At 44.4% G+C, this 23,794-nt stretch overlaps 1 protein-coding gene across 1 annotated transcript in view; it reads right to left on the bottom strand.

Moving 5' to 3' along the window:
* The window catches only part of ROCK2 (Rho associated coiled-coil containing protein kinase 2), a 157,356-nt gene that overhangs the window by 81,673 nt on the left and 51,889 nt on the right, over positions 1-23,794 (bottom strand). The window contains exons 2-5 of the mRNA XM_015416412.1: positions 19,592-19,673; positions 16,592-16,692; positions 10,618-10,755; positions 2,953-3,213 (exon numbers count right to left, since the gene is read on the bottom strand). Of these exons, the coding sequence (XP_015271898.1) occupies positions 2,953-3,213; positions 10,618-10,755; positions 16,592-16,692; positions 19,592-19,673 (582 nt within the window). The remainder of the gene's footprint in view (positions 1-2,952; positions 3,214-10,617; positions 10,756-16,591; positions 16,693-19,591; positions 19,674-23,794) is intronic.

Genomic DNA, 23,794 nt, shown 5'->3' with positions numbered 1-23,794 from the left:
GTCCTGCCAGACCAACCTCATTTCCTTCTTTGATCGAGTGACAAGCTTACTGGGATCGAGGGAAGGCTGCTGATGTTGTTTACCTGGATTTCAGTAAAGATTCTGACAGGGTTCCCCATGATGTTATGATGGGTAAACTAAAGTACTGTGGACTGGACTGTAGGAAAGTTAGGTGGATAGGGAACTGGCTGAAGAACTGTACTCAGAGTAGTTGTCAATGGCATTTCATCTGAATGGAGGGAGATGTCCAGTGGGCTGCCAGAGGGCTCGGTTCTGGGCCCAGTACTTCTCAATATTTTTATAAATGATCTGGATGAGGGTGTGGAGGGCTACTCATTAAATTTGCAGATGACACTAAATTGGGAGGAGCAGCGAACACACCAGAAGACAGAAACAGAATCCAACGAGATCTGAACACGCTGGAAAAGTGGGCAGATGTAAACAAGATGCAAGGAAAAGTGCCGAATTCTACATCTGGGTAACAAAAATGAGGGAAATGCATACTGGATGGGGGATAAACTTATGAGTAGCAGTGTGTGTGAATAAGATCTTGGGGTATGGGTGGACTGAAAATTAAATATGAGCAGCCAGTGTGAGGCAGCGACACTCAGGCAACCTAAGGCACCCAGTCAGGCAAAATGCCAACTGTGTTTTATGCACCAGGGAAGTGGTGCTCAGTAAAAATTGTAAGTGGACAATCTATTGCTACCACTTCCCATGAAAAATGAATCTCTACTGCCTTCACTTGTCCCATGGTCTAAAACTCTTACTAATAAAATTATAAATGAGTTAGTCATTAACATGCTATCCCATTCAACCCCCATAGCTGCATTCATTCCAACTTTTGGAAATGCTTTTTTTGTGCTAGCTTTTCATGACAGTTTCTCGTTTTAGAAACTGTAGAAACATAACTCATCATGATGTTGTGACAAAAATATGAATGACCAAGAATATGCTGGATATTTCCACAGTGTAAAAATGAGCTCCAACAGGAACATTTCCATAGAGCTGACTGGTTGATTTATATTGGTCTAATTTTTAAGTAAGACATTGGAAGACCACTAGGGGATGCTATGAGAATAATTGTATGTAGTAAATAAATATTTAGTCAGATGTTAGGTCCCACTACCAAAAGATTTTCAAAAAGTGGTAAAATTGAATTATTAAAACAAATGCAACCTGGTTTCAGGTGGCAAAGGAAATCAAATACTTCTCCATTCTGCCAGGTAAAGGGTTCACTGTGACTTAAAAGCCTGTCTTCATCTTTCACCGTCAGCAGTTAATTTAGTTAATTCTTTAATGCATCGAAGCAATAATTTTTAATTACAAATTTCTCCTCAGTGAACAACAGGAGAGCCTCTTGTTTTAAGTACTCCTGAACTTGGAACTTTAGTCCAGTGCAGACTACACAGAGGATCATGGCTTCCTGTTCTATTTAGGAGCCACTCAGAGCTTAACATTTTAAAAATCATTGTATATGTTAAAGTTTATTTATTGTATCTTTTGTATTGCTTTTATTGGGTGTATTTTATATGCTGCTAGCCACCCTGAGTCCCACTTGGGGGAGAGGGAGCGGGATATAAATTTGATAAATAAATAATAAGTAAGCACACTTGCAGCCCCACAAGCAGCAATTGGAAAAATAAGTGAATAGCCTGAGTGAGCACAAGCCCTTATATGAGTCTTCCCCAGCTCTCTGGATCGTTACCAAAAATATCGTTAATTCGCTCTTAATGCTGCCTAAAATATCGTGTAAGCTAATAATAACTGGTGAAGAACAGTGATTGAGAGGCCTCTCTTCCTAACAAGCACTACCAAAAATAGCTGAGAGGGTTAAACTGGCTTTTGGAATTTGGTTTTTTATTGTGATCTTTACAAAGCTCAAGGGAGGTACCTCATTACAATATGTTTTATATCTTTTGGGGGTTTCTTGGGGGGGGGAGGCTTTGAGTTTGGTTCAAAACCTGACACATAAAATTTCAACCTCAATATATACACCAACTTTCATTTTCTCTAAGTCTTCAAGGCAAGATAACAAATCATAAATATTTGTATGTTCTTTCCTCCCCTTTGAAAATAGGTGAAGCTAGCCTTTGCAATACAGAACTGCATCTTGAACACTGAGATGAAACTTTAATTCAAGTACCTCATTGCTGAAACAAAAGTCCAATAATATTTAACGTCTGTGGTCTGAGAGCATCAAAAGCATTTCACAGATTATTCAGCAATCCTTCCAATAATCCCATAAAGTATACTGTAGCTACTGTAGCCTTTTTACCATAAGAGTTGTTCATCAGTGGAATCAGCTGCCTAGGGAGGTGGTGAGCTCCCCCTCACTGGGAGTCTTTAACCAGCGGCTGAACAAACACTTGCCGGGGATGCTCTAGGCCAGTGATGGTGAACCTTTTAGAGACCGAGTGCCCAAACTGCAACCCAAAACCCACTTATTTATCGCAAAGTGCCAACACGGCAATTTAACCTGAATACTGAGGTTTTAGTTTAGAAAAAACAACTCATAAGATGATCCAAACAAAGTAAGGAAAGCAATCCCAAATGCTTTCATTTACTTAAAATCATTTGGCAGAGAATTCCACACTTTAATGACGGTCTGGGCCTGGCTGGGGCGATGGCACGCGTGCCCACTGAGAGGGCTCTGAGTGCCGCCTCTGGCACCCGTGCCATAGGTTCGCCACCACTGCTCTAGGCTGATCCTGCATTGAACAGGGGGTTGGACTAGATGGCCTGTATGGCTCCTTCCAACTCTCTGATTCTATGATTCTATGAGACTGCGTGGCTTGTCTGAAGCCACCAAGTGATCTCAGGGCAGAGGTAAGATTTAAAACAAGTATTTCCTGGTTCTCTAGCCACTATACTCTACTCTTTATTAAATATGGCATAGTTAAATAAACTACTAATTATTTTAGAACAATACACAATGAACTGGATACTTACTTCATCCATTTTCATACAAGTGCCAAAATCTGCCAGCTTCAAATGTCCGTATTTATCCAAAAGCATGTTGTCAGGTTTCACATCTCTGTGTATTAATCCCAAGGAGTGAATCGCATTGAGAGCAAGGACAACTTCAGCTGTATAAAATTTGGCCCACTTTTCAGGCACATCATAATTGCTCATAAGGTTCACAAGATCTCCACCAGGCATGTACTCCATTACCATATATAAGTATCGGTCATCTTGAAAGGCACAAAAAAGCTGCAGCCAGAAGGATGGACATTTGTAAAGATGTTTGCCAGACTGTTCAACTTTCAATACACTAGTAAATCACAACACTACAGAAGCTTCTCCTCCCCATGTCTTAATTTTAGAATGGTTTTGGTATGGTACAGTGTTTAATTGTACAGACATACTGAATATTAAAGGGTTTTCATGAGTTCCAGAACAGTTTAGATAACTTGTCATTCCAATTATTAAGACAATCTTTTACCTAACACTAAATATTACAGTAGAAAATACAGTTAAGCATTTTGTTCTGAGATAGTAACTACAACTGGATTAAACAGAGATTATGACACCTATTCACAGCCCACTAAGAGGCACTGCCATTCTTGTAACTCTGAAGCTCATGCGGAAACTGTGATAAAAATGTGGAAGGGATGATTTTATACCACTGCTAAAATGTCACTCATCTACATTCTTTCCAACTTCCTACCTGCAACCCTACAACAGCAAACAAGACAGCAAATCCACACAGCCAGAAGGGGAAAGCAGCCAAATTCCACTCCCTTGGGTTTACCTTCTTAAGAACAGAAGATCTGTCTTCACTTACCGTGAAGCTTCCTTTTTGGTAGTCCAGGAGTGGGTCAGTCCTCCTCTCTGGAAGCAGGGTCGAGCAGCTGAATTTGATCCCAGAGGGGAGGGGCTTGCCCGGGAAACTTCAGTCCATCTCTAAGCCATACCTCCCACAACAAAAATTATATGGAGAGAGAAAGAAAAACTCCCCCTCCAAACAGACCGAATGCATAATGAAGTATAGCATGTAAAACAATAACACCAACTCCATTAAATACTTAGTACTGACTATCTATACATCCCTTGGGCAGTGGAAAAACTCTTAAGGTCCCTTCCCTTTACTCATTTGCTGAGGGAAACAACACACAATTTTCCAGCAGACCCCCCCCCCCCCAGGGTCCTAGAAGCTGCCTCAAGAAAAATCTCAGATTTGAGACCCACTCCTGGACCACCGAGAAGGAAGCTTCACGGTAAATGAAGACAAACCTTCCATTCTCCATGGGTCCCAGGAGTGGGTAAGTCCTTACTCTTGGGATGTAACAGAGCAGTCTAACCCAGGGTGAGTAATTAACTTCAAGACCTAGAGGGTGTGCTATAACACCTTTTTCCAGAAGGCTGTCTCTGCAGATACCATCTTGTCAATTCTGAAATGCCTAGTAAAAGAATGCACTATTTTCCAAGTGACCACCTTACACATCGTCTCAAACGATGGGAAGGATCTGTAGGCTACTAATGTTGCCGCTCCCCCCTCAGAGAGTGTGATGCCTTGAGGCACCTCCAGGTCCTTGGCCTTATATGTCAGAATTATACACCCCCTGATCCACCAGCTCAAAGTGGATGTAGAGACTCTCTGCCCCAGTGCTTTTTTCCTAAAAGATACAAAAAGAGTGTCAGATTTACGAAAATGCTTAGTTCATCCAAATAGAAGCTTAGGGCTCTACGTACGTCCAGGCAATGCTACTTCTTCTCCTTCTCATGTTTAGGATTAGGGCAGAAGGATGGCAATACTATTTCCTCTGTTCCATTTAAGGTGGAGTTGACCTTCGGAACAAAGACTGGGTCAGGACATCAGACTATCTTGTCGTTGTGGAACACACAAGGTTCCCTACCTACTGATAATGCCCTCAGCTCTGATCCCTGCCTAGCTGAAGTGATTCCCACCAGGAATATGGCCTTAAAAGTCAATTCCTTCAGGGGGCAGGTAGCCATGGGTTTGAAAAGTTCCCTGGGCAACACCCTCGGCATTAGATTAAGGTTCCAGGTGGGAAAACGATAAACATGTGGAGGATTCAGCAGGGCAGCTCCCTTTAAGAACCTTTTAAGATGGGGATGCTGCATCAAGGATGTCCCTTTCCTAGTGTCCCTAATGGCTGGTAGGGCCACCATCTGACATTTGAGAGTACTGGTGCTGAGTCCCTTTTCTAAGCTGTCTGGAGGAAAGAAAGTAGCTTGCTAACTGACACTGATGGGGGCGCCATATCCTGACTGAGACACCATGCTTGGAATACCTGCCAGGTGGTGTTACAAACCCTATTTGTAGAGCATTTCCTAGATGCTAACATGGTCTTAATGACCCCTTCAGAATACCCTATCTTTGCTAGCTGACTGCGCTCAACCTCCAAGCTGTGAGGCTTAGCATGTTTGGCCAAGGATGTGTTATTGACCCTTGTGACAGAAGGTCACTTTTTGGTGAAAGATGCCAGAGATCCGCCACAGACACCTCATTAGGTCTTGGAACCATGCCCTTCTTGGCCAGAAGTGTGCTATCTGGATTACTTCTGTGTGTTGTTCTATGATTTTCTGAACCACTCTGTGCAGCAGTTGAATCGGGGGAAAGCATACAGTAGCTGGCGAGGCCACTCACAACTCAGTGCATCCACTCCTATTGCTCGTGGGTTTCTTGCCCTGGACATGAACTTTGGAATCTGACAATTTTGATCGCTGGTGAATAGATCCACCCCTGGCGAGCCAAATCTCTGGCACAATTGCTGAAAAATCTTTCTGTTCAACATTCATTCTGATTGGTCCAGAGTCCTGCTACTCAACCAGTTCACCGACATTGTCCTGCTCCGCTATATGTACTGCCTTTAGGGATTTGAGGTGATTCTCTGCTCACCGAATCATCATGCACGCCTCCTCGTGAAATACCCTGAACCAGGTTCCTTCCTTGTCTGTTCACATAGGCCTTGGCCATCATATTGTCCATCTGCACCAGGACATGGCAATTGGACAGGAGATCCTGGAATTCCATTAGGACCAGTCTGATGGCTCTGAGTTCCAACAGATTTATACTGCTGGTTGTCTCTGCACTTGACCAGGTGCCCTGAGTCATACTTCCATGGACATGGGCTACCCAACCCGAGAGGCTCGTATCTGTGGTAATCATCATTCTCTTTGGTTCTCTGAGTGGAAGGCCAACTTGAAAGTGGGCCAGTTCCAGGTACCAACCTAACTCCTACTTGAGGGTCTCTGGTAGTGTTACTAGTTTGGTTCTCTTGTGTGCTATTACTTCCTGAAAAGATAGCACAGGGACTGTGTGCTATTACTTCCTGAAAAGATAGCAGAAATCTCTGAAGAGGGTGGGTATGAAATCTGGGCCACTGCAGTACATCCTGACAGGATACCATCATCTTCAGGAGTTGAGCCAGCATCATCGCTTCTACTCTTGGCCCCTTCAAAATCTCCATTGTCAATATTTGGATGTTTTGCTGTCTCTCCTGGGACAGGAAGACTCTGTTCCAGATCATATCTATGGACACTCCTAGGTGCACAATCATCTGGGTAGGATAGAGGTTGCTCTTCTGTTTGTTGATCACGAAGCCATGTTCCTGGAGACAAGTCATTGTATGGTTCAATGCTTCCAACCCTTGATGGAGAGACGGTGCCTTGACCAAAATGTCATCCAGTTACGGGAACAGAGACACTCCCCTTAACTGCAGGTGAGTTACCAAGGTCACCAGGATTTTGGTGAACACCATGGGGGATGATTTTAGGCCAAAGGGGAGTGGCCAATATTGAAAGTGCCTCCTGTTGTATGCGAATTCAAGAAATTCTGATGAATATCCCTGATCCAAACGTGCAGATAGGCCTCTGAAAGATCGATGGAGGCTATGAAGTCCCCTTTCTGTACGACTGCGACGATGGACTTGGGAGTCTACATCCTGAATTTCCTTGTCCTGATGCATCTGTTTAACCATTTGAGATACAGGGTAGCCCTGACATCTCCATTCTTTTTTGGTACTATAAAGAAAACTGAATAGACCCCCTGGGTCTCTTGCCCTTTGAGTACTGGTTCTATGGCTCTAATTTCCAACAGATGATGAATGGCCATTTCCAGAAGATGGTGTTTTTGAATGTATCGGTTCTTTGGAATCTGAAGGAAATGTCTTGGGGGAATGCAGTTGAATTCCAGGGAGTACCCATTGATAACTGTCTCCAGTACCCACTTGTCTTGCACTATCTGTTGACAATGACTTGCAAACTTCTGTAGGCATTCTCCGATTCCTATGGTGTCTGCTGAATTAGCATAGTCACGCTGAAGTTCCCTTCTTGGGTCCCCTTGTGAATTAGTTGGACTTATGGAATGGCAATGATCTGTTCTCTTCTCATGGCTTGGGCTGCCATCTACCTCTGAAGGACTTGAGAGTATCCTGTGCCTGCAGAGAGCTTGGAGTCACAAAAGGATTAAAACACTTTCTATTCCCTTCCTTCTTCACGGAAGGCAGGAGGAGTCACAAAAGGATTAAAACACTTTCTAGGCTTCCCTTCCTTCTTCATGGAAGGCAGGGACTTTTTCTTATCCTTGTCCTCTACTAGGTATCTGTCCATACCTTCACCAAAGAGATTGATCCCCTTGAAGGGTACTTACGGCCACCTTGGCCTGGGCTAAGAGATCCACATCCCAGCATCTAAGCCAGGTGTTCCACCTTGCTGCCACTCTGAAGGCCATGGATCTGGCTGAAATCTATAGTGCATCCAGGGACGCATCGGATGCCAAGGCTGTTGCCAATGCAAGCTTCTTGAGTTCGTCTTTTAGCTCTTTAGGGACCTTGCTGCTGGCCGCCCGCAGGTCCAAAGCCCATGAGAACGCAGCCTTTGCAAACAAGGAGCCTGTTATCAATGCTCTCAGAGTATTAGCCAAGGCTTCAAAGTCTCTACACAGGGCTTGTTCGATCCTCTTGTTGCATGGGTCCTTGGGGAAACCGTCTGCCTCCATTGGCAAAACAGAGTTGGAGGCTCATCTAGTCACTGGATCATCCACTAACGGTAGTTTAATTCGAGAAAATAGGGTGGTTGGCTTTTGGATTTGATGGTGCCTCCCACTCAGCCTTCACCAGGTTATAAAAAGCAGCCAGGAGGGGGATTCTCGAAGGTGCCACCACCAATTTAGGAAGCATTTTCTCTGCTCCCACTGGAAAATCTGCGTCCAGTTCCTCCTTCCCTTTTGACTTCGGAGCAATTTTCAGGACCCTTAGGACCACTGGTAGTAGCTTAGAGTAAAAGTCCTAGGGAAAAAGCCTTGTTTGTGTGGTGACTACTACTTCCTTCTCCTCTTCTGATAATTTCCCCTCCTCTTTGATGGAGGAGTCATCCCAGTTCTCTGAATCCTCAGACTGAGAACCTAAAGGAGTACTGTAGTTGCTATCATAACTAGACTGTACCATCTTTTGCTTTTGGGGTCTGGGAGGGTAGGAGAGAGATTCTGTCCCTGTGCCCTTTGCTATGGGAGGTTTCCTTACTATGTTGTCTCCCTTGTCTGCCTGGGGGCCTTGTCTCTGAGCTGCTGCTCTGACTGGATACCAGTATGGCCTCTCTAATTTCCTTTCTCAGTTCAGTTCTGAGCTGCCACAGGAGGTTTGCTTTAGCATCTTCCCCCAACAAATCCATCTCTTGGCCATTTTCTTCCTCCCCAGCCTGAGGGGCCCCTGTGTGAGAAGCCTGGATGGAGGTTGACACTGAAGAGCTAGAGAGGTCTAATTCAAATACCACACTCTGTAGTCCTAGGGAGGTGGATAGAACCGCCTTCATTGCCATTTTCCTGCCAAAACACAACTCTTCACGCCAAGAGAAAAGTGAAAGTAGGCCCTCCTGTGGGCAAGCAAGGGAAAACAAAATGGCTACCTTCCAGCAGGTGCTTGAGGGGACTGAGCAGAACTCTGCCCCTCTGTTCCCAAGGCTGGCAGGGGTCTACCCTCCCCATCCATGGGCTGGGTTCAGACGGGGTCGATGCAATGGAGCTGCTCCTTCGATGATCCGGTGGAGCTAGCTCCTTCCAGGCCTGTGGAAGCCTTCCCGCAACAGAGGCCAATGCTCCTGGGTCGGCTGCTGCTGACTCTACCACGCCCTCATAATGGCGGCGGGGGGGGTGCTCCCGGCCCAAAGGCTGGAGACCATTATGGGAATCTGCATCTGTGCCTTGGCCCTTGGGAGACCCAAGCACTGTTGGCCTTGCTCGCCACCACTCCTATGAAGCATGGTGGAAAAAAGAAGGGAGAGTGATTAACCCTTTCCTTCCCCTGCAAGCTTTCTTCAGCCTTCCAACCAAATGCCCAGCTTCTTTCTTCTTTGTCTTCTGGGGCTCACTGTGCTCACTGGAGTGCTGCCGTGGACATCCTGCTTCAGAAGGAGGGCTGAGAAGACTGACATTTCCCAGGCAAGCCCCTCCCCTCCAGGATCGAATTCAGCTGCTCGACCCTGCTTCCGGAAAGGAGGAGCCTAACCCAAGAGTAAGGACTGACCCACTCCTGGGATGACTGGAGAACTCATCTCACAGTGTAACAGAAAAATAAAAAGTGAATGCCAGAAAGCATGTGTTTTTACAAGACCAGCCTAAGAGATGGGTCCTGAATGGGCTGTGGATTGCACTAGCTCCTGACTTAAAGCAAGCTGCTGTTGAAATAGTAAATGAAAGATATGTAAAGAGCCCTCAGGGAGTTCTTGCTAACACCGAACATAACCATTGCTTCCTGATTGTACATTCTCCCCATGGGTTGCATGCATTTTGAACACACTTGGAAATAATTTAATCATCCTGGATCTGTAAAATTAATTATAACAAGAACTGTACATGTTACTGGCATGTGAGCATAATTCATTTATTTTGATTTTAAAATAACCCAAATAACGATTCACAGCATAGTTTGCTGACTATGCTGTTTCCAGTTTTGAAGGCATTACCATTTTCATACAACTTCCTGAGATACAGCCAGCTATTTTTAAGACTAGTATTATGCACTACAGAAGAAAATATGGGGCAAACTCCAAAGCAGCAGCATACACAAAGCTTACTTATTAGTACTGCACTGCTTTCAATGTTCTACATATTGCTACCACAGCAAACAGATACATTTCACAGTAACTGACTTACAACAAGGAAATGTATCTGAAGGAACCACATATTGGCCTGGAAGATTTCTGAAGATGGAGGTTACTTTCATTGTCTCCCGCCTCCCACTGAAGACTTCTGACTCCCCCCTCATGAGACAATCTCCCCTCTGCTGGTCTTGGGGGCACCATTTCAGAGGGCATTTGAGGCTGCAGCAGGAGGGGGAAGGTGAGGAAGCTGTGTTCTGCAGGTGCAAATTAGTGGTGGCCCAAAGCCATTACAAGTTCAGCTTAATAAGGAAAAAGCCATACTAGCCAAACTAGGGGGAAGGTGAGGAAGCTGTGTTCTGCAGGTGCAAATTAGTGGTGGCCCAAAGCCATTACAAGTTCAGCTTAATAAGGAAAAAGCCAAAAAGCCAAACTGGATTCCAAACTAGCAGAAATCCTTCAGTTAACACTATTACAAAGGATAATATACTACACTAGTTTTAATGCTTCTTCAAAAGAGCAAAATAATTATAAACATTAAAAAATCATCCATACCTGAACTACCCATGGACTGTTGGCAAACGCCATTATATCTCTCTCTTCCCAGAAAAAGGCCGAATCTGATCTTTTGATCATTTCAAATTTACTAAGAAGTTTCATTGCATAAACCTTCTGTGTTGTTTTATGGCGAACCTGTGAATGAAGAAATTTTTTTGAAGTTTATAAAGACTTTATAAAACACCAACACAAGAAAAGGCACAAATAGGTATAGAAAAAGGCCTGCATGGTTAACAAACAAAGTAATAGAAGCGGGGAGGGTGGGGTATAAATTGAATTAATAAAATAAAATAAAAAAATAAGTGGTGGAAAAGTAGTCTCAGTGAGGTTGATAAAAGGGAATACAGGCTGTGACAAATAAAATTCAAGACTGTGATCAGGCAAGCAAAAAGGGAAAACATATTGCAAAAAACAAAGACCAACAATAAAAATTTCTTCAAATACATTAGAAGCAGGAAACCAGCCAGGGAGGCAGTGGGGCCCTTGGATGACCAAAGGGCAGGGGTCATTTCGGGGGGGATCGCGGGGGAACACAGTTCCCCTGGGTGAGGTACAGGGGGCGGGGCACATGATGAAGCCCCGCCCCCTGCTTCCGGCCGCCCCGCTTCCGGCCCTCATTCAGCCAGGAGGAGGCAGGAGAAGAGGGAGGGTAAGTTGCTTCCTCCCTGCCTCTCCCCACCCCTGCCTGCCTGGGGCCAGGGAGGGCCTTCACGGGGCTTCCTTGCACTCCCGCCGGCCTTGCAGGTCCACCGCCGGGCCCCTCATGGGGCTCAGCAGTGGAGCTGCAAAGCTGCCGGCGGCGTCCGGGACCATTGGGGGCAGGGTGTGTGGCCTTATGACACACTTCCGGTGATGTCGGGGTGTGTGGCATATGCTAATGAGTTATGCTAATGAGTTCCCCTAGCTCTTTTTCTACGAAACGACCCCTGCCAAAGGGTAAAAGGATTACTGAATGATGACAGGGAAATGGCTGAGAAGCTGAATGCATTTTTTGCCTCTGTCTTCACTGTGGAAGATGAGAAGTGCTTGCCCACACCAGAACCGCTGATTTCCAGAGGGGTGTTGAAAGACCTAAGTCAGATTGAGGTGACTAGAGAGGAGGTCCTACGACTGACAGACAACTTAAAAACTGATAAATCACCAGACCCAGTGAATGTGAACTTTTGGATCTCCTGACAAAAATATGTAATCTTTCATTAAAATCTACCTCCATTTCTGAGGACTGGAAGGTAGCAAATGTAACCCCCATCTTTAAAAAGGATTCCAGAGGAGATTCGGGAAATTACAGGCCAGTCTGTCTGATGTCAAGAGTGGGTAAGTTAGTGGAAACTGTTACTAAGGAGAGAATTAGTAGGCACACTGATGAACAAAAACTATTGAGGAAGACTCAGAATGGGTTCTGTAAGGTAATATCTTGTCTCACTAACCTGTTAGTGTTCTTTGAGGGGGCGAACAAACACGTGAACAAGGGGACCCAATAGATGCTGCTTATCTAGATTTCCAGAAAGCTTTTGATAAATTTCCTCCTCAAAGACTGCTTAGTAAACTCAGCAGTCATAGGATAAGGGGACAAGTCCCCTTGTGGATTAAAAACTAGTCAATTAACAGGAAACAGAGAGTGAATATAAATGGGCAGTTTTTACAGTGGAAGTTGGTAATCAGTGGGGTACCACAGGGCTCAGTTCTGGGTTCAGTGCTTTTTAACTTGTTCATTAATGATTTGGAGTTGGGAGTAAGAAGTAAAGTTACTAAGTTTGTGGATAGCACTAAGTTGTTCAGGGTTGTGAGAACCAGAGAAGACTGTGAGGCGCTCCAGAGGGATCTGTTGAGGCTTAAGCGAGCGAGCGTCAGCGTGGCAAATGAGGTTCAATGTGGGCAAGTGCAAAGTAATGCACATTGGAGCCAAAAATCCTCACTATAAATACACGTTGATGGGGTCCAAACTGGCAGAGACTGACCAAGAGAGAGATCTTAGAGTCGTGGTAGATAACTCTCTGAAAATGTCAACCCAGTGTGTGACGGCAATAAAAAGGCCAACGCTATGTTGGGGATTATTAGGAAGGGAACTGAAAGCAAATCAGCCAGTATCATAATGTCCCTGTATAAATTGATGGTGTGGCCTCATTTGGAATACTGTGTACAGTTCTGGTCACCACACCTTAAAAAGGATATTATAGCATTGGAAAAAGTGCAGATAAGGGCAACGAGAATGATAAATGGGTTGGAACACTTTCCCTATGAAGAAAGGTTAAAGCGCTTGGGGCTTTGTAGCTTGGAGAAACGACTGAGGGCTGACATGATAGGGGTTTACAAGATTATGCATAGGATAGAGCAGGTAAAGAAGGCGTTTTCTCCTTTTCTCATAATACAAGAACTTGTGGACACTCAATGAAATTGCTGAGCGGTCGGGTTAGAACACATAAAAGGAAGTACTTCTTCACCCAAGGAGTGATTAACACATGGAATTCACTGCCACAGGCGGTGGTGGCATCTACAAGCATGGACGGCTTCAAGAGGGAACTGGATAAACATATGGAGCAGAGGTCCATCAGTGGCTATTAGCCACAAGGTATAGATAGGAACTCTCGGTCTGGGGGAAGTGATGCTCTGTATTGTTGGTGCTTTGGGGGGGGGGGCAACAGTGAAAGGGCTTCTGGGGTCCTGGCCCCACTGGTAGACCTCCTGATGGCACCTGGTATTTTTGGCCACTGTGTGACAGAGTGTTGGACTGGATTGGCTATTGGCCTTATCCAACATTGGCTTCTCTTATGTTCTTATGGTGTTTAAAGGATTCTCTTGCATTTTTGTCTTCAGTAAGAATAACATGCTAGTCTGAAACTACTTCCATCAGTAACAAAAACTGAACCCAGATAATTGATTCTATCTAAGCAAAAAGCTTCCCAGCTGATCTAAAAGCCCTACACTCTCAAGAAACAGTACTGGGGATCTACAAAACTATACAAATGCAGAAACCAAGTGATCACAAGGTAGATCTAAAAGCAACACATTCTAATGGACAAGCTACCAGACATAACCAAGTCAGTCCCGAATCGGTGTTTTCTCTGGTATCCCACTAAGTGTCTGTGGAACTTGAAGTAGACAAGATGCTGGGAGATCCCACAATTGATTCGTTCCCATTTCTTTAAAAAAGTTAAACTGCAACTGTGGAATGCCCTGATTCAGACTCGGGGTATGGGGGGGGGGAGCACAATTTTACCTACAGAAACTGATTATGATGAAGAAGATGACAATGAAGAAAGAGAAGAAGGAGTTGGGCTTTATATCCTGCTTTTCTTTACCTTAAGGAGTTTCAAAGTGGCTTACGATCACCTTCCTTTCCCCTCTCCACAACAGACAGATAGGTGGGGCTGAGAGAGTTCTGACAGTACTATGACTGCCCCAAGGCTGCATGTGGAGAAGTGGGAAATAGACTCTGCCACTCATAACCACTACACCACACTGGCTCTTGTTGCGCTATTAGTCTCCATGCTATAGTCTTGGAAAGAAAAATAAATACAAATGCACACTCCCATCCTTTCACAGACCCCAATCTGAATGAGGACAGGATGTGGCTCTTGTTTAGCGTTTTAAAAAAGCTGGGGAGATCTTCCAGAGTCTTGTCTAAGTGTTAATCGAACCATCCTGTCCTTGTTATTTAGTTTTATCTTTGCATATCTTAAAGCATCTTCATCATGTTACATGTTAATTTGCTGTTCAGCCTCTGTCTTTAAGTCTGAACTCTTATCTTCTGTTCCAATGTATTTGAAAAAGTGTGCATGCACACAAAAGCTCATACCTAGACTAAACCGTTGTTGGTCTTAAAGGTGCCACTGGACTCAAATTTGTTATCCTATCCTAAATCTTCCTTTTTAACCTACATTGAGCCTGGTTTCAAAGAAAGGTGGGCTAAAATGTTCTCAATCATAAAGAAGAAGAATATTATTTTTATAGCACACTCTTCTATCCTAACACAAAAATAACCAACAAATAATCAGCCTAATACAGCAAAAAGTCAGACTAGATGCAATGCCAAATCATAGTCTGGAAGTGTACTACGAACACTTCCTCCTCTTCCACAATTTCCTCCCTTTCTGTTTCCCAGTAACTCTGGCTTGCCGCTATGTCTAAACTAGCAAATTATGGTTTTGTTCCCATCTCCTGAATTGGAACTGGAAACCACAGAAGGAATCACAGCACACAAGGGGGAAATGAGAAGTCAGAAGAAGAGTGAAAAGCAAGCACATGGGTATGAGGCTTGATTCTTCAGTATCATACCCAGGTTTGGTGTTTTATATGTGATTGAAGAGATCAGAGCTAGTAGCCATAGCAATCAACACAATGTGGGGGTTTGTAGAAATCCAGATAACTTTTTTTCCAACCCCGCACCTTTCTTCCATTTTGCTACCAATGTTTCTCCTTGGGACAATTGAGATTAAATTCCATTTTAAATCCTGAACACCTCCCCCCCCCAGCTCAATTTTCATACAATCTACAAGACGTTTTTATTCTCCACCTCTCTCCTTTTCCATTACTGTAACTCCCAATCCTCCATAATCCCAGATTTTCAGAAAGCATTCTATAGTTGTTGACTGGATGCGGTAAAAGAGCCATAAACATGGTTGCAGGCCCTCTAGGGATGGCAGGCAATGTGTGGGCAACACAAAGATACCTCCTCTGCTGAACTGAGTGTGATCTGTGGCTGATGAGAATCTGAAGGTATATGCACAGGGACATCTTTGTTAATTTACAATAAGATTAATCTTTTATGTATATCATTGTTTATGCGAAATGTTATAGTGTTGCATTTTTGCATCTGTGTTTTATTGTACTTTAACTTGTTGTACGCCTTGAATCAAATTAATAATAAATAAATAAATAAATCTTTTAGAGTAGGAATTAGAAAAGGTATTCAAGACCACTTAAATATTATTGATTACTAAGGCAATGACATTTAGTTAATTTGCAGTCTTGATGTAAAAGATGCACCTGACTAATTGGGCAGTACATTTTTTTCGATCTATTAATTTTTAAACTGAAGTTTTTTTAAAGGTGGTAACTGCTGTGGCACATGAGCACACTATCTAAAAACAAAAGGCTAGATTCCACCAGCTTTTCTGATGGTGAAAAGGGCTATGCTGGAGATCAGAAGACCTGCATGTACAAAAGTTATGTGGAGACAGAGACTGTGGGGATATAGGCTACAGTAAAGAAGGGGACTAAGTTTGACTGAGTCATAAAAGCTGTGTGGAATCAAGCCAAAGAATATTTTTCTTTGTGAACAACTATTTTTTTCCTGTACACATTTAGCGAGATTGATCAAAGACATACAAGTTTTTATCAGTCATAGTAATTGTCTTTCAACTTCCCTTTCATGCTCACATTTTGTCATTCTTCAAGCAGCACAAACTTTCGAGGGGAACTAACCACCAAGACATCTAAGGAGGGTAAAAAGTCAAGCCACTTGCCCTTTTGGAAGACTGAATAAAGAAAAAACTGAGGCTGCATTCACACACACTAAATAATCCACTTTCAGTGCAGTTTCCAACTGGATTTTGCCAGTTCACACAGTAAAACCCAGTTGGAAAGTACACTGAAAGTGGTTTGAAAGTGGATTACTTTTTGTGCGTAAACACAGCCTGAGACTATTAAGAGGCAAAAAAATTTTTGGCAAGGGAAACCGTGTTTTATGATAGATCTGCATATGTACAACATGCATTTTCTGAATGTTGCATGCAATGTGTTTGATACAAGTTAAAGTTGTCATTATTCCGAAGTACCACAGACATTTATTTAAAACATTTATTAGCCACCTTTCTTCCTTATGAAGCTCAAGAAGGCTTACGAACATAGATAAAACACACAGGATAAAATACATTAAAAACATAAAACGAAAATTTAAAATTTATTCATGTGAAAATTTACTACCACTGAAATGTAAGTTCAGTGGTCTTATTGCGATTCTGATTCTTACCAACTGTACTTCTCCAAATGCTCCTCTTCCAATCACTTTAACAACATCATAGTCTTCAGCTTTCATTTGCAAAGCTCGAATTTTTTCCACAATTTTCTCAACTAAAACAAATTTAAAGAATTCCATTACAATGTGTACAAGGCATGGTCATATATTGGGTCTAGGGTTGTCAGACCCCACAATCCCATGGCGGTTTCCCAATTTGGGGGGCTCCTTTCCACCACCAGCCAGCTGGCTGGTGGTGGGAAGCTCCGCCCTCAAGACCAACCACCCGGCAATCCCCGACTATAAGATTTAAAGGGCCCTCCAGTTGCCCTTTAAATCTTGCAGGAGGGAGGAAGAGAGATGGGCATGCATGCCTGCACTCTGGAGTGCAGACATGTGCAGCCTCCCCCCACCTCTTCCCAACGGCGGGAGGGCGGGATAAAAATTAAATAAATAAATAAATAAATAAATAAAATAAATAAAGGGATGCTGTTTGGAAGAGCCAGGGGCCGCACACACAAAAGTTGTTGGCGGGGCCACTCGCACCTGCCCCGCAAGCTGCAAGATCGATGCTCGCAGGGCAGGCGTGAGAAGTGCCCACTCTTTTAAAGCAGGGGCCACCAATGTCAGCCCTACAAGCAGCAAGATTGCAACTTGCAGGGCAAGTGTGAGCGGCTCCCGCTTCAAAAGAGCAGGTACCACACATGCTTGCCCTACAAGCGGTGATCTTGTGGCTTGCAGGGCAGGCGTGAGCAGTGCCAGTTCTTCTGAAATGGGAGCCACTCCTGCTTGCCCTGCAAGCGTCGATCTCATGGCTTGCAGGGCAGCTGCAAGAGGTGCCTGCTCTTTTGAAGCAGGGGCCACTCATGCCTGCCTTGCAGGCAGAAAAGGCGGTCCTCACTTTCCCCCAACCATTTAAAGGGAAGGTTCCCTTTAAATAGTTGGATGAAAGCGGGTAACATGCGCGCATGGTGCTGCATGCCTGCCGTCTATGTGACATCATCGCGTTGGGGTGGCCCCTCCCCCTCCTGGCATGCCTCCCCGAATCCCAGCACTGGGAGGAAAATAGAACCTGGGAACCCTAACTGGGTCATCTATCTATATTTTCAGAAACAATTACATTTTCTTAAAATGGTTTATTAATTTAATCTATACCCAGCCTCTCTCTCAAATGGAGACCCTAAGTGACTGAGATCATTGTTATCTCCATCATTTTATCCTCACAACAACTCTATGCGACTTGCTTAAGCTGACCCAGCAGGTTTCCATGGTAGCATCGAAATTCAAACACGTCTCCCAGATCCTAGTCCAACGCTCTAACCAATACACTGCATTATTTCTCATCTTTTCACAGCTCAAACAAAAATTAAAAGCCAAAATGTAGAAACAGCACACCCCACTTGTATAATACATATTAAGCATTTGTTATCTATGTGTTATTTATATAGCATAAGATCAGGATATGGAAACTTTATTCTTCTCGAGTTCCTAAGACTTACAGGGTTGGGTCCAGTGATCCATGATCCTGGCATTCACAGATCTTTTCTGCATTCTCCTCCCTTCAGCATGTCTAACTTTGGGAAAATTTATTCCTGGTGTTGTGGAACCCGCGTGGACTAAGAGCCATGCAGGTCTAAAAGCTGCTGTTGGGAGAGGAAAGGGAAGGAAATTATCCTATCTTCCCCTCTTCTGCCAGTGGAGCTGCACTGACAGAAAAGACAGAAATGGCAATTTTGTACCCTCCCCCCTCTCCATGGCAGCTTTCCCATCCATGTTGCAAGTGATTCCTGCAACCCCAGGAATAAATTCTTCTACAGTTGGGAGTGCTGGGAAGAAGTGAATGTGGGAAAGATCTGTGACCATAAGCACCTTCCACTAGCAGATCAGTAAATCCCACTATAGTGTCCCGGCAGAGATGATTCATGCTAGGGGGAAATTTCTCAGTTCTCACAGGTCTTCCACGTGTGCTCTCATTTGTGCCAGTGTGATGTAGCGATTAAGAGTAGCTGACCCTAATCTGGAGAACCGTGTTTGATTCCGCACTCCTCCACATGAAGCTTGCTGGGTGACCTTGGGCCACTCACAGTTCTCTCAAAACTCTCTCAGCCCGACCTGCCTCACAAAGCGCCTGTTGTGGGGAGAGGAAGGGAAGCCGCTTTGTGACTCCTTAAGGTAGAGAAAAACAGGGTATAAAAACCAACTCTTCTTCTCTTAGTGATCCACTGACATCAATAAACATTTTTAGATATCTACTGGTCAGAGCTCTTAATAAAACAGTTATCTTTAGAAGAAGTTTGGTATGTCAAATAAATAAGTTCTCTATATAATATAGAACAGAACCTCAGGTACTATGTGGTACTGAAATTAGCAGCACAAAGGATTTGACGTTTGAGTTACTGCTATAATTGCATAGAAAACAGAATAATATTGGTCCCGGTCACACGGGCCAGATAACACCGGGGGGAGGTGTGGCTATTTATGCCGTGGCAATTTGACATGCCCCCAATGCGATCAGATGTGACGGCATTGTTTCCATTGGCGGGTGTTTCTGGTGCACTCCAACCAGGAAGCAGGGACGCAAGAGGAGCGTGCTGGAGCGATCACACGGAGAGTGTCCGTCTGCAGACTGTCGCAACCGGTTGATAGTGGATTTTCCCAGGTACTTTTAAACTCCACATCTTCAGCCGGACGATACTGGTTGGCGACGGGTGCACGACACTTACCAGATGTTTCTGTGTGATTGCGCCCGTATAATCCGCCTGGCAATCGTGGCTCTCCCGCAGCAACTTCTGCGTGTGACCAGGACCATTATTATTCTAAAGTCTTGAATAATGTAATGCAATACATAACAACCACATACTGACAGCTTCCTTTGTCAAATATCATGAAAATAAAAGTCCCTCTTTTGAAATTAGTCTGGCTTTTTCAGATAGGCAATGTGGAAAATTAAGTAATATGTAACAACTCTAATTATTCAGTAACATTGGACAGGGACAGTATGCAAATGAAACTTACATCTATTTAAGAAGTTGTCTATGTTCTTGTTTTTCCTCAGTGCTGGATAATCCAGGTCAAGAACCAAAGAATTCAGACCATCCTATAAAAGAGTTTTTAAAAGGTTAACTGTAATTTAATTTTACAGAAATTCATCCATCCCTACTCCATAGCTTCTTAGATAGAGAGTACATGATATTTTGCTACACAAAGATTACAAAGTAGCTTGTATTGCATACCCTATATTTTCAAACATAACTAAGATACTGCTCTCTTACTGTTCATATTTATTCCTAGCTTTACAAATCATTTAAAAACAAAATTGTAACATATAATGTGCACGTATGTATATGCAATCAGGAATTGGGGAGAGGAGGGTACACAAAGCAATGAAGCATCACTAGCTAACCCTGGGTCCAATACAGGAGAAAACAATCCCTACGAATACAGGGCAATCGTGGCTCTCCCACACTGGGAGTTTATGCACTAACAGCTCACTGTAGCTTACTCTGGAGAATCCAAGCAGTCGAGCCTTTAAGGTTAACTTTGTATACTGTGTCCCTGCCCTCTACACTATCCTTTTATTTGTGTACGCATTCTGGATCTACAACCCAAACCCACATTTTTTGGCTTAATTGTGGTTAACGTCAATTGTGACCTGAGAAGGGGGCAACCAATTGCCACCAACCTGGCCAAGTGCGTAAGCAAGGGATGGGGCACCCGGCACCCTCCCCTTTCTCTCCTCCTCCTCCCCACTACTCCAGGCATGCACAACCCATGGAGGGACACCAGCTTGGCAGCTTGCTAGCTGGTCTGTCAGGAGGGGTGGCGTCCCAAGGGTTTTAATTTTAAAGAATGGGCTTTCAAGCCTCTCCCATTGTTTCCAATGGGGAATCCTGGCTCTGGGGTAGGGGGAAAAGATCCCCCCCAAAAGCAGCAACTTAATCCTGCTCATTAGTAGCTTCCATTAATACTAATGAATTAGTTTCATCATGCTTAATAAAAGAATAAACAGAGGGTCTTGCAAACATGTTCTCATAATGCTCAGGAGAGTAGTCATTGTAACCCCTCCCTGCAAATGATGCACTACTTTAATGAGTAGAGCTCTTGAAACTGGGTAGGTTTCTACAGCATACTTCAATTCACTTTCTTGATTCTGTCAGCCTTCCTAAATCTTATGCCTGGAAGAGAAGCTAAAGGAGGAATTCTAAAATCAACTGACCCCTTAGCACTAGGTTTCTGAAGCCCAGAAAAAACAGCCATACTATCGGTCAAATTTGACAACATAGTCTTCTCCAGTGGCTTCTGGGATCCACAGATATGGGGACAATCCTTCCCAGACAGAAAGGAACCAGTGCATGTACTAACTTATGCAAGAGAGATCTATCAGTGGCACTAGCCATGGTAACTAAAGGGAAATCTCCTCATTCAAGGGCAGTAAGCCTCTGTATACCAGTGCCAGGAGGCAACATCATGGGAAAGCCTTGGCCTCTATGCCATGTAATTGACCCTCCAGAGGAACTCTTTGGCCTCTGTGTGAGACAGGATGTTGGACCAGATAGACCACTGGTCTGATCCAGCAGGGCTCCTATGTTCTTAAAACACTTCCTTTTGGAAAGCCAAACCACACAAACCTCTACAACTTACATACACACACAAACTGATATGTAGCAGAAAATCCACGTCCCACATACTGAAGAACAAACAAGTTGACTGATTTGAGATATCAAGTGCAGACATCGTTTCAGAAGATTGGTATGTTTTTAAAAAATCCTTATTTGTTTAGATATTTCTGCAACAGTGGGGTTTTCCCCAGGTTTACAGAAATATTTCCCTATCACTGGCTAACTACTATTTGCATATTTTTGGTCTGCATGCTGGGGTCATGTTAAGAATAGACACAAGTGGAGACCCACAAGGAACTTGCAGGGATGGAGCATCCCATTCCCCTTGTCTGTATTTTATCTCCCCCATAACTTTTCTGACACCCATCCCCTCTTTCTTTCAACACCACTACTTAAGTCACTCACCCCCAGCCCCTGGCTGTCAACCCCTCCTCTGTTGTCAGCTTGGGGGGGGGGGTTACAACTCTTCCCACCTAAAGTTTTGCCTGATTGGTATGGGAGAAGCTACTAATTCTGTGGTTCGCCCCCCCCCCAAGACTCTAGCTTTGCCAGGTCAGTAGTGCCAGCTTGGGGGAGGGGGGTTGGTTCGCCCCCCCCCCAAGAAGTTTTGCCTGATTGGTATGGGAGAAGCTACTAATTCTGTGGTTCGCCCCCCCCCCAAGACTCTAGCTTTGCCAGGTCAGTAGTGCCAGGGAAGCAGTGACTCTTGCAAACACACCTTACAGCTTTGCCAGCTCTGTGGGGAGGGGGGATTTCCACACACTATTCCAGTGTTGTATGCGTCGGGGTGCAATGACGGCTCCTCAACCGGCTACTTGCATCTTTGCCAGTGGCAGTGTGGCGGTGGGGGGGGGGGGGGGTGTAGCAACAACTTCTGCTCTCCTCATACTGTGGCAGGGTGTGCAGCATTGACTTCGGTCCCAGCACAGCTCCCTTGCTGCCAGCATGTATGGTACTGAAGTGCCTCTCACAGGCTGCTGTGTTGCGTTCAGGCTCAGTGTAGATCTTGCAGGCCATTGCACCCGGCATGGCTCTTGCATGCCACCCAGGCCCAGCACGACTCTTGCAGGCTGTCATGTCCAGACACAGCACGGCTCTCGCAGGCTGCTGTGGTCAGGCCTAGCATGGATCTGGGTGGCTGCTGCCACCACCAAAGGTGGACCCAGAGTGGCTTTCTCAGGCTGTCACCATTGAGGGCAGGCCCAAAGCAGCCCTCAGAGGCCACCATTGCAGAAAGGAAGTAAATCCATTGTCTGTGCATGTGCAGACAGTGGTATAGCTTGGGGGGGATTTAACCCCCTCTAATTGTTTTACAGAATCAGCTTTTTTGCAAATCTGGGATTTTCCCCACGGTTGGAGAAAAATCTAATTTCTGTCAGTGTGGGCCTGATCCACAGATTTAAGTATCCACAGATCTGCCCATGCTTGAGAAACCAAAGTATCTACCTTGCTTATTTTTAGGTAACTTATCCTCACGATTCCAGATGTTGCTTCTTTTACAATATGTAGCCATGACAAACATTTGTATAGGCATTGATTAGAATCAACATTAGGAGATGTGCTCGTAAAGAAAAAAACAGTTTCCAGTTTCTTTCCGCTTCAGTATGCCTCACCTCCTCTGTCATTTTTGCTATGGAGAAACAGAAATCTTTCTGTCTCCATGCATACAATCTCAGTTGCGGAGATCAGGTACTTCTTTTGCATAAAACAGGAGTAAAAGGCCAACCAAAAAGAGAAGCCTCCTATATGATATGTTTGTCGAGGCTAATGATATCAATTAAATTTTGGGATAGGTAAGAAAACAGTAGGCCAAGGTGCAAGGGTTCACAAAGAGCTGGAGACATTCAGAGAGATTGTCAAGTATGTGACAAAGGTACGAACTCTGCAATAGGTTTAGGAACAGTAAGTATTATTTTCCAATGTTTTGAAAAACAAATTAGTCCAGCCCATTCTGATTAGAGATTTGGGGGGGGGGGGCAGCATCCATCAACAGTTATTACACAGATAATATATTATACCAGGAAGAAATACAACGAGCTCTAGAAGGAAGCTCCAGGTGAGTGTCCCAGCTGTGGCTGGTGGGGCAGCAGAGGGAAAGGGAAAATAGAGAGAGGCAAGCCATGTTTATTTCCTTCTGCTTAGCTATAAGGCAGGGCTGTCTTAAGTCATTTTGCTGCCTCAAGTGGGTAGTATGGGAGGACAGCCTCATGGTAACAGGTATGGTTTCCTCCACCCCTGACTTTTTTTTTGGGGGGGGGGGTTGTTATGCAGTGGCAGCTAAGGTAGAAAAGCACTTCCTCCTATGCCATGTTTTCTGGGTTCCAAGGGTCTGGAAAGTGGTTCCATAGGCAATTACATGGTTGCCAACTCTGGGTTGGGAAATACCTGTAAATTTGAGGGGTAGAGCCTGGGGAAGGGAGGGTTTGGGGTGTGGAGGGACTTCAGTAGGGTATAATGCATAGAGTCCATTGCCCAAAGCAGCCATTGTCTCCAAACTGATCTTGGTCATCTGGACATCAGTTTTAATAGCTGGAGATCTCCAGGTGCCGCCTGGAGTTTGACTTATGTTAATTTGGGGCTATGCAGTTGCCAACTCTGG

This window comes from Gekko japonicus, unplaced genomic scaffold (genome assembly GCF_001447785.1).
Source record: "Gekko japonicus isolate JY-2015 unplaced genomic scaffold, Gekko_japonicus_V1.1 scaffold1597, whole genome shotgun sequence".
Lineage (NCBI taxonomy): Eukaryota > Metazoa > Chordata > Lepidosauria > Squamata > Gekkonidae > Gekko > Gekko japonicus.
Note: the sequence above shows the minus strand (reverse complement) of the source record. Positions and strands in the feature narration are given on the sequence as shown.